Here is an 11,747-nt window from a genome sequence, read left to right on the forward strand (position 1 = left end):
TCCTTGGACTTTGTCGAGGTACTGGATCATTCTTGGATGCTTTGCCATGTACTCGCCTGAGGCTTGATTCGTGATCAACTGGGAGTCTGAATAGATGGCTAATCTCTTGATTGTCAGTTCTTTTGCTAGGCGCAGTCCTGCGAGCAATGCCTCATATTCTGCCTCATTGTTTGAAGCAGAAAAGCCTAGTGTGATGGCTTGTTCCAACAAGGTTCCGTCTGGGGTGATTATGACGACGCCTGCCCCTGCTCCTTTGTGATTTGATGCTCCGTCTACATGCAATTGCCACATGTCGTTAGGTAGGTTTGAATCGGTGGGGGAAGTGTCGTCTGCTTTTTCCTTGCTTTTTGTGACCATCTTCTCTTCTTCGGCTGTCGGAGTAAACTCTACAACAAAATCTGCTAAAGCTTGGGCTTTTATAGCAGTCTTCGGCTGGTAGAGGAGGTCGTATTGACTGAGTTCGATAGCCCATTTCATGAGTCGCTGAGAAGCGTCGGGGCTGTGGAGGATCGATCTCAAAGGAAATTCTGTCATGACAATTATCCGGTGTGCTTGGTAGTAGGGCCTTAGTTTTCTCGCGGAAACTACAAGCTAAAAAATGAGCTTCTCCATTTTTGGATAGCGAGTCTCTGCATCAAGGAGAGCTTTTGAAGTGTAGAATACCGGATGTTGTGCCCCCAGCTCTTCTCGGATGAGAGCTGAGCTGACAGCTGAGTCGGACACCGTCAGGTAGATGTACAAGTCTTCGCCTGGTATCGGTTTTGAGAGTAAGGGAGGTGAAGTGAGGTAGGTTTTCAAGTTTTGAAAAGCTACTTCGCACTCATCATCCCACTTGTCCCTGTGTCCTTTCTTCAAGGCTTTAAAAAATGGCCTGCACTTGTCGGTAGATCTTGAGAGGAATCGGTTGAGAGCTGCCGCCCTACCCGTTAGACTTTGTATCTCCTTTGTTGTGGCAGGTGACTTCATGTTGAGTATAGCCTTGATTTGATTTGGATGTGCCTCAATTCCTCTTTGGGTGACTAAGTATCCCAGGAATCGGCCGGACGAGACTCCAAACGTGCATTTGCTCGGGTTCAACTTCATATTGTATTTTCGGAGTAGGCTGAATGCCTCGGCAAGGTTCTTGATGTGGTCTGCTCGCTCGGGAGCTTTGACTAGCATGTCGTCTACGTAGACCTCCATAGTCTTGCCGATTTGCTCCTTGAAAATTTTGTTCACCAGCCTTTGGTAGGTTGCTCCGGCGTTCTTTAGCCCAAAGGGCATGACTTTGTAGCAGTATGTACCTCTTTCGATGATGAAAGAGGTTTTAGCTTTGTCATCTTCATGCATCATGATTTGGTTGTAGCCGGAGTAGGCGTCCATGAAGCTTAGCAGTTGGTTGCCGGAAGTTGAATCGACGAGCTGATCAATTCTAGGCAGTGGAAAGTTATCTTTAGGGCATGCCTTGTTGAGGTCGGTGTAGTCGACGCACACTCTCCACAGACCTTTATCTTTCTTTGCCACTAGAACAACGTTCGCCAGCCATTCTGCGTAGGAGATTTCTTGAATGAAACCAGCAGCTAGAAGCTTATCGATCTCGGCTTCAATGATAGCAACCCGCTCGGGGGCGAAGTTGCGTCTCTTCTGCGCTACAGGTTTGATGGCTGGGTTGACGTGTAGGCGATGGCAGATGATCTGGGGATCGATGCCAGGCATGTCGGATGGCGACCATGCAAATACGTCTTTGTTGTTCCGGAGGAAGGCTGCAAGCTCTATCTTTTCCTCATGGCTTAGGCGGGAGCCGATCCGCGCTTTTCTCTCTGGCTTGTCAGGATCAAGGGGTACTAGCTCGGCGTCCTCTTCGGGCTTCCATCCTTCTTCAGGAGAGACCTCCGGACGGATTCCCTCGACTTGGTCCTGATTCTTTGATTGCTATTGGGGAGTAGCTATTCCCTTTTCTTTCTGGTTTGCTCGGCATTAAGAAACGGGATCTGCTTCCTCCTCTGCTTGTTCTACTCCCTTTAGATCTGCCTGATTCACAGGGAGGAACTGTGTTTGCTTGCCTTTCTTCAGCCCTTGAGGTGAGCATTTCCTCGCCATTGTCTGATCGCTGTTGATCTGGCTGATACCGCCCCCAGGAACTGGGTAACGAATCTTCTGATGTGTGGCGGAGGTGATGGCATTGATCTTGCCGATCCATGGTCGGCCTAGAATGCCATTGTAGGGTGATACTTCATCAATGACCATGAACGTTTGTGAGCTGATTACAGGTGGAGAGTAGACGTCGAGATCTATCGTGCCCACGATAACTGTCGTTGCGCCATTGAAACCAGTCAGCGACTTGGCTGATTTATTGATTTTTGCCTCTAAGCCCATCTGTTGGATGACTGCCAATTGTAGGATGTTGGCTGCACTGCCCTCATCTGCATGGACTCGGTCGACCATGGCCTGAGCGATTTGAATGCTGATGACAAGGGCGTCATTGTGTGGTAGATCAAGGCCGATTAAGTCTTTTTTTTTGGAAGCCGATCACGGGATCGTCTTCTGCCAGTGAGAGGCTAGTTGAGACTTGGGAGATCATAGTAGCCTGTTTGATCTTCCTCTTCTTTTCTTTGTTGGTCAGTCCAGACTCCTCGGAGTCGGCTAGGATTGTGTTAATCCTTATGACCTTCTGGGGTGGCTCCTTGGCGGTATCGCGGTCTTCTATCTGCTGGATGGCCTGCCTCGCGATGAACTCCGTGCAATGACCTTCTCTCACGAGTTCTTCGAGATGCGCTTTCCAAGCAAAGCAATTATTCGTATTGTGCCCATGTGTCGCATGGAAGGCACAATATTTTCTGGTATCCCTCTTGTCCGGATCTCCTTTCAAGGGTGAAGGTCTTTTTACCCAAGGTTTGTCCTTCACTTGGGCCAAAATTTGGTGTATGGGAATAGAGAACTTGGTGTAGTTCTCTTTCGTCGTGGCCTCTCTTTGTGGGCGTGGCCTGCCTTTGTCTTTGTCCCTGCTGCCAAGCCTGTCGCTCTTTGTTCTGCCCGCTTGGCCGGTCGATCTTCCTGCTCAGTGGACTTCTTCGCGGCGATTCGATCGTCATCCCAGAGTGCGTAGCGTTCTGCGGTCGCGAAGACCTCTGCCAGAGTCTGGCTGGGAGTGATAGTCAGCTCGCGGTATAAGTCATGTTCTGCTGGAAGACCTTTCTTGAATGCGGAGGATGCGATTTGGTCATCGCACCCTACGATGTTGGCCTTTTCTGCTTTGAACCTCTTGATGTAATCTCGAAGGGATTCCTCGGGCTTCTTGCGCAGGTTGAACAGATGGTCGGGGTTCTTCTTGATCGTCCGATAAGAAGTGTATTCTTTAGTGAAGACGTAAGTAAGCTCCTTGAAGCTGTTGATCGACCCGGATGGCAGGGTATGGAACCAATCCTGAGCTGCTCCTCGCAAAGTCATTGCAAACACCTTGCACATTAACGCGTCTTCAGCTTTGTAGAGAATCATAAGGCTCTTGAAATGCTTCAGATGACTTTCGGGGTTGGAATCGCCTTTGAAGCATGTAAAAGAGGGCGTTGAGAATCGTTTCGGAGGAGGCAGCCTGCTCAATTTTGACTGTGAAAGGTGAGGAGTTTGCTCGGTCTACCTCAATGCGTAGTGCATCTTCGAAATTTCCGCCAATCTTTAAGTCTCGAAGTCGGTTATTCACAAGCTTCTCAACGTCTTCTGCACGCATGGCTAGTCGGTCACGTTGATGATCTTCGCGATTTAGACGATGCTGATTGACTTCCTCATTGGCTTGCGAAGGGTCGACCTTCTCGGTTGCGCTGTCTAGGCGGGTGTTGGTGGACTGCGCTTGCGAGGGATTTCCAGTAGTTTGGCGACGAGAATTGGTTCTTCGAGAGCGAGTAGCAGAGCGCCTTTCTTCACGATCCTCATTGTGATGATTGTCGAGTTGACCTCCCTGGGGGCCTATCCTTTCGCGAATGTTTCTCTGCGAGCGAGCAGCAGAGCGCCTTTCTTCTCGATCCTCGTCTCGATGGCCATCAAGTTGACCTCCCTGGGAGCCTAGCCTTTCATGAACGTCTTCCTGCTGGCCCAGGCGAGCGTGGATGTCAGGTCTTGGGCCTAGCCTGTCGCGCACGTTGGTCCTTAAATTCAATCTGGAAGGAAAACTTCGTCTGCTCTGAGTGTGGCTTGCGGATGCTTGCGACATGTCCGCGAGCTGATCTCGTTGTTGCGCATTTCCTTGTCCGTTTACTCCTGCTCGACCTGCTTGGTTCCCGTCGAACTGCCTATCGGCGAGTTCGTGTGTCCTTCTCTCTTCGCCCTGTTGTCCAAGGCCAAGGTTTTGAGCCAAGTTTATTTGGTTGAGGAGCTGCCTCATCAAATTGTTTTGGTCGTCCATTCTCTGAGTTAGCTGGTCAACTCTCAGATTAAGGTCTACTTGACTTCGTGGATCGGGAGGAGAGAAATGTGTAGAGCCCAATTGCACAAGGGCTAGGGTTTCATTGGATGTGTACGTGGGAGCATGCGTCGAGCGTGGAGGTAATGGAGGGAGTGGTTGAAGTTGCTCCAAGATTGGGCCAAAGTCGGCGGTGGTGCTATGAAGGTGGCTAGGTCCGGCCACGGGGCCTTGAGATGGTACGGCGGCGGCGGAGGCCGGTGCGGTGGTCCTCGCTGCGAGTCCGGCAGGTGGCACAGTGGTTTCAGTCACACGGGGTGGCTGCTGAGGGTTCATGGCGGCGAGAGGTGGTGGGGCCGCCATGTCGATCGTGGGATCGTGGGAGGAGTAGCTTTGGGCCGTCACGGATTGAGCCATAGCGGCGGTTTTGCTCCTCGTGCGCTTGCTTCCAACCATGGTTGTTTGGAAGGCTTCGGTGGATTGGAAAATAGGAGGAACGGATTCCTTGAGCACGCGTTGAGTATAACTCGTGCTCTCAATGAAAGCACCAAATGTTTGTGCAAATAATCTCACGGGAGAATATTCGCTTCTGGATCCTTCAACCTTCGATCTTCCTTCTCTCTCTTCCTCGATTCCTGTAAAAAAGATTGGAGTAAATAGACCACACCCGGGGGGTGTTGGCCAAAGGCCCTCCGATGCCTAAGTTAGTTCGAGTGTTTGTAGGAAAACAATAGCTAAGCAAAGGGTACGGAGTTGTATGTAGGGTGTAAACCGGGTGGCCGGAGCCGTGTGTGGTGGCCGGAGCCGTGTGGAGAAAATATGGAGAGTGGAGAGGGAGAGAGAGCTTCGGGTATTTTTCTCGGGTATAAGGAGTAGGTTTAGGTGTACCTTGAATGATGAATGAGGTTGTCTATTTATAGGAGCCTCGGGGCTAGGGTTTCGTAGGAATCGAGTTGGGCCTGATAATATCTGAATTAAATATATATTATCTCTTAAGAAGATAATATCTGAATTAAATGATATTATCTTCTCTTTATTAGGATAATATCTTAATTAATGATATTATCTCTTTAAATAAAGATAATATCATATTAATTAAGATATTTATCCCAATTAATTAATTAACCAGATAAACTGGTTTAATTAATTAATTTAAGAGATAATCTTCTTTTCCACGTGGCGTGCCCTGATTGGAGACGAAAATATATGCTCCCACAGTCCCTACTTTATATTATAGTATTGTTAGGAAAATGCGTGTTTTATTTGCAAATTACAGTTCCACATTATAATATACACTTTTGACACCAATATACACGTATTTATAATTCACATATAATACTACTGACTATATGTCTGCACTACTTGTGTGGTCTTATTACAATGTGTTTTTCTGTGCCCATTTTTGGCATTTTCAACTATTAAATATTTTCCTATTTTCAGACCAAATTCTCCACCCTAAACCCTAAACGATAGTCCACAGTCCACATCCACCACCCTTTGTAATCATTCAACAACAACCACCTAATTATCTCCGACCATGTTGCACAATTTTTCCGGGAAGGACCATGGCCATCTTTAGTCCTTCTAAGTTTTCAATTATCTCCAACAATAACCTTTTTTTTTTCAGGTAAAATTGTACATTTCTAAAATGGGTCTTAACCATTTTCAGCATAAACAAAATGTTCCCCAAATTCAAATTCTAGATTTTTTTTTTTTTTCTTTCCATCCCACACCGTTTTCCAGGAAAATCATCAATTCCATTTTTCCTGACCTGGGTCTTCGCCATCTCTACGATGCCCGACTGTTTCTTGGCCTAAACTGGGTCCTCTCAAATTTGTTTAATTTCTCATATTCCCAAAAGAAATTCTTGTTTTGAAAATATGCAGGAACAAGAGTTAGGGCAACAGCTGTGTCCCAAGTCACCAAGAAACATTCTATTTGACAAGTATGAGTTGGGAAGGCTTCTAGGACTAGGCACCTTTGCCAAAGTCTACCATGGAAGAAACCTCATCACAAATGAAAGTGTAGCCATCAAAGTGATCAACAAAGACCACATAAAAAACGAAGGCCTCATGGAGCAAATACAGCGCGAAATTTGTATCATGCACTTAGTTCGCCACCCCCACATTGTTGAATTAAAAGAAGTTATGGCCACGAAAACCAAGATCTTCTTCGTTATGGAGCACGTAACGGGCGGTGAATTGTTCAACAAGGTATTCGAAGGGAAACTCAAGGAAGACGTGGCTAGAAAGTACTTTCAACAACTCGTAAGCGCTATTGAATTTTGTCACAGTCGCGGTGTCTCACACCGAGACCTAAAGCCAGAAAACCTTCTTCTGGATGAAAATGGAGATCTGAAGGTCTCCGATTTCGGATTGTCAGCGTTACCAGAGCATCATTGGAGCGACGGTATGCTTCACACGCAGTGTGGCACGCCGGCTTACGTGGCGCCTGAGATTTTGAGGAAAAAAGGTTATGATGGAGCAAAGGCAGACATATGGTCTTGTGGGGTTGTTCTCTTTGTTTTTCTTGCCGGCTACTTGCCATTTCTAGATGAGAATGTGATGAGAACTTATACGAAGGTTTTCAAAGCTGAGTATGAATTTCCACCTTGGATTTCAGGGGAGGCAAGGTTGTTGATAAAAAAGGTTTTGGTTGTTGACCCGGAAAAGAGAATTTCGTTTCAGGAGATAATGAGGGATCCTTGGTTTCAAAAGGGTTCAAATTTTCCTAGGCCAATTGGGGTTCCCAATTCCATTGAAAACGATCAAAACAAAAAGGATGATAGAATTGGAAATTTGGGTAGGTCAAGAAGTGGTAGCATTACTACTAGTACTACAAAATATTCATCATCATCTCCACCATTTTTCAATGCTTTCGAATTCATATCGTCCATGTCATCCGGGTTTGACTTGTCGAACATGTTCGAGGACAAGAGGAAATCCGGGTCGATGTTCACGTCCAAGTGCTCTGCCTCCGTGATCATGGCGAAGCTGCGGGTGGTGGCGGAAAGGTTGAATTTTAGAGTGGTGTCTGAGAAGGAATTCAAGGTGAAATTGCAAGGGAAAAAGGAGGGGAGGAAGGGGAAGTTGGCTGTGTCGGCGGAGTTGTTTCAGGTGGCAAAGGAAGTGGAGGTGGTGAAGTTCTCAAAATTGGCCGGTGACACTCTTGAGTACACCAAGTTTTGTGAAGAGGATGTGAGGCCTGCACTCAAGGACATTGTTTGGACTTGGCAAGGTGAAGAAAATGAGTGTGAACTAAATAAGGTTGAAAATCTTAACTGTTATTAACTGTATATAGGTAAGTCCCTTCAAGATGGAGGTAAATATTTACCATCCAGGAAAACCCTTTTAGATTCCAATCCTAAGTCACTTTTCACAACTTTTATTCTATAATAGTTCCGGTCCTATATAGTGTCTCTTTGTTGTCCCTATAGTTTTCTCTTTATGGACATGTCTCTTTAATGCAAGAATGGGCTATTTTAGAACTGTGAAAAAAGATTATTTTAGACAATTTTACTTTTGTTTTTATAGCTTAACTGTCATCAACTATATGGGTAAGTTCTACTGCAAGAATTTTGGAACTTTCTACAAGACATTCGAAATAATTGATTACTTTTTTCTTTTTTTTTTTCAATCAGTGACTATAATAGTTTAAGTTCCAAATTTAAGTTGTCTTGAGTTTAATTTCAGCCTAAACTTAAAGTTTATATACAATTGCCTCTTTTTTTTTTTTTTTTTTTTTTTTTTTTGGTGGGCCTTAAGTCCTAGATCATGTTTAAGTACTCATTTTTAATTTTTGTTTTCTCAAAGTTATCAAAAGAACAGAAAGATATTAGCATCGTCATATATTATTAGGGCCAATAATTTCTCCAGATAGTGATTATTGGACACTAGTATTTAGTAGAATTAAAATCGGAGAGGTTGAATATCTGCTTACAACTTACATACTTGATCAAAGCTCCCAACCCAGAGTTACAACTCACATCAACAATTTTTAGGTGGAAAATTAATGAAACTGGGTTTTTTGAAAAGCAATGTGTTGATGCCCAAAAAATCCACGGTTGGGTCCGAAAATATTATCGGCCTAAAACGATATATTATTGAGAAAAGTCTCGATTTGGAGCACACGAAAGTCCACCATGCACAAGTCACACTTCATGTGCCATGCCAAATAAATAATCATTCATACTAGGAATCGAGATTAAGATTATATAATGCATTAGCTCTACAAATTCATGATAATTATCCCACCAAGCATCATAATTAAAACATGCCAAGAGACATGCCATGCGAAGCACGAAATCGTTATCTCACACCCAACCACACTACAACATGAGTGATGGGCCGAGAAATGGAAGGTCTCGGGTTGCTTGGGAGCCTCAAGACTCAAGCCTATTTCTTAGGCCCAAACATGTGGGTGAGCACAAGAGAGAAAAATAGCCCAAGCAAAATAGCCTATTGACACAACCAAAGAGCCCAATGTTTAACAAAATAGCCCACTTGCTTAAGGAACCACCTTGGCCCATACAAAACCCCCAAATAAGCCACAAAAATCTCAGCCCTTTGCTGGAAAAATAGAAGCCACGTAGAGAAAGTCTACAAGATCATTAAATAGAGCTGCTAGGAGGTTCCAGCACATGGAGGGAGCAAGTTTCAAAGCCAAAACATCCAAGGAACCAGGGGGTATTAGCGTGTAAGATACCAAAGAGTGAAACACCCTTCGAACCAGCATATATATATCCCAACTCCTTTTCTCATCAGACTTGACCATGGAAAAAAGGGAAGAAAGCAATAAAAGAGATGGCTGGGAATGGAAGTCTACCATTGAGACAGCTGCGGGAAAAGAGGGCCTTGAGCTTTAAAAAAACTATGACCTGGGGCAAATAGACAGAAGGGATTTCATCAAAATAGGAAGAGTCAAGGAGGGAGATGAGAAAGGAGAGGAAAAGCTTCATCAAAATGGGTAGAAGCCATTAGGCTCTCTTGAGAACCGGTGGTTTCCAGCGGTTATAAAATGAGGCTTCTCCTACCTAACAAACCCAACCCATATTTAGAGAGCAAACCTTCTCTCTAACTTGCAAAAAACCCAGCAACCTCATGCACTATTCACCTTTCTTCTCCATTCTTCTCTTCTGGCAGACAAAGCATTTGTCAAGCTGCCGGAAGAACTTTGTTCTCTATTTCCTCTCTCTTAGCCAAATCTCTCACAAAACTTCTCCTTTCTTACCATAACACTTCCTTTTCCCTCAAAGCAAGCCTAAATTTTCTCTTAGTGCTAAACTCATGTTGATTTTACTTTCATGCCACATGCCTCTCATGCCAAGCTCAAAAGTTTATCTGTAAGCATGCAAAAATTACCTGTAAGTTGCCATTGTTTTGGCTGGTGAGGGTAACCAAAATACTTCCTAAGGCTCTGCTGCCCTTTCGAAGCATTTTTGGGGCTTAATTTTCAAACTCAGACAAAGAGGACAATTTCATCAGTCTGCCCTTTACGGCAGCCCAGCCCATTTACAGTTGTCGGAAGAAAAAGTCCCCTATACAATGTGAGACCTCATGGCTGTTAGTGTAATTTCAAAAACGTAAAGGGATTTTTTGAAAACACCAAAAATCTTAAGAGGTGTTAGTGTAAATAATTCTTATTAGTTGAATAATAATTTTAAGCTTCAATGTAGTTCACATGATTAATAATAGCATGTAACATATTTTATTAATTAGAGCTTTTTAGATCTAGGTCCAAAACGATTAGCTGTCATTGGGTTTAGTCTTCGCGTTTTTGGTTTTAGATGTAGGTTCTTTGATATTTATTACTTTTTTTATTGTGTCAATTTTACCCTTTGAGGTAAATAAGGATAACACATTGAAAATCTAAATTTAATGCATTATTTCCTTGTAATTGAATTTCAGAATTTAAAATTTAAATTATTTCTTTGATAATATTCCTAATATATGGATAAAATACAATTTAATTAATAAAAAGTAAAGACCCACATATTATACCAATAAATCAGACAAACAACACCCACATTAAATTATGTACCTGACAAACAGGTAAATAGTGTTATTATTAGCAACAAAAAATACGTAGTGATAAAACGTGTTACCTATAAGTTAGGAATATAAATTAAAAGACTACCTATAAGTCAGATATGAAAATAGATAAAATAAAATTGTATGTTACCTATTACAAAAAGGTACATAAAATACTATGACACATTGTCAAAAATATGAATATATATATATATATATATATATAAACCTATGCAATAGGCAATAGGCAATATGACATAAATGACTATTACCCGATTCAATTCATAAGGGATAATATTGGAACAAAAAATAATTTTAAAATAAATAAAAAATAAAAAAATTACATAAAAAATATTAAAAACTGAATGTAATTCTATGTGGCACAAAAGTCAAAGGACTTGGATCAAAGTCACCAAATCCGAGGATTAAACCTAACTTCTCAATAGGAATTTGGATCAATATCAACTTTTCTATATTAATTAATTCTACATTGTTAAAAGTGGTATTAGAGCATCTACAATCATGATATTATTTTTTATATATTTAAATTTAGTCTTTTTTTTTATCAAACGGTAGAGAGATTGCATTCATAAATTATGCCATGAGGGCAATACAAATATAATAGCAACTACAACTATCCACACAAAGTGATAAAAATCACCACCCACAAAGGAGTTACAACCAATATAGAGGGTTTCTTGGCAACATCAAACTCATATAGTATACAAAGCCACATAGAGCCAAGGATAGTCCGGCATAAATATCTGTCTGGAAAAACCAAGTGTAATACCCCACAACGCAAACTACAAACAAAAACTATACTGCATAAAGGTCATAAACAAGTTTCAAACTCAAAAGCGTTGATGCTGTTGATGCTCAAAATGGCCCAGCCAATATTGAGTCCAACTTAGTGATGAGGTGTGATGGATGATGGATGAAGATGAGGATTTGGGCAAACGATAAACATATAGAAGACAAGATATACGTGGTTCACCCGAATGATGGGCTACGTCCACGGAGAAGGGTGTTCTCATTATGATAATGTTTGTTTACATTTGTACAAGGGGATTAGACCCAAATATAGAGATAACAAGTGAGAAGCTCAGCCTAGAGATGGATCCAGAAGAGAGAGTACTCAAGAGCCAGTCCCCTTCTAAGGAAAGAGTAGTCTTCTTTTATAGGTGAGGGGAGTCTCCATCTCTTGTAGTTTTCCGATGTGGGACTCCTCTTGCTTTGCTTAGAGTTGTGATTTGTGGTGATGCTTCTTTGGCTAAGGTGATGACCTCTCAAAGCATGGCACTCGAATGATCTAGCCTAGCTAGTTGCTCGGTCAGTTATGGTACAAA

At 42.9% G+C, this 11,747-nt stretch overlaps 2 protein-coding genes across 2 annotated transcripts; one reads left to right on the top strand and one right to left on the bottom strand.

Annotated features, from left to right (window-relative positions):
• Nucleotides 1-2,473: 2,473 nt before the first annotated feature.
• On the bottom strand, nt 2,474-3,444 carry LOC117622007. Its single transcript, XM_034352517.1, has 2 exons — nt 2,968-3,444; nt 2,474-2,878 (listed from the first exon to the last, which is right to left on the bottom strand). The coding sequence occupies exons 1-2, from the start codon at nt 3,442-3,444 to the stop codon at nt 2,474-2,476; spliced, it is 882 nt and encodes a 293-aa protein (XP_034208408.1).
• Nucleotides 3,445-6,088: 2,644 nt separating this feature from the next.
• Nucleotides 6,089-7,890, top strand: LOC117623554 (CBL-interacting serine/threonine-protein kinase 5-like). Its single transcript, XM_034354575.1, has one exon. The coding sequence runs from the start codon at nt 6,253-6,255 to the stop codon at nt 7,660-7,662; it is 1,410 nt and encodes a 469-aa protein (XP_034210466.1). The 5' UTR covers nt 6,089-6,252; the 3' UTR covers nt 7,663-7,890.
• Nucleotides 7,891-11,747: the final 3,857 nt, after the last annotated feature.

Source organism: Prunus dulcis, chromosome 3 (genome assembly GCF_902201215.1).
Source record: "Prunus dulcis chromosome 3, ALMONDv2, whole genome shotgun sequence".
Lineage (NCBI taxonomy): Eukaryota > Viridiplantae > Streptophyta > Magnoliopsida > Rosales > Rosaceae > Prunus > Prunus dulcis.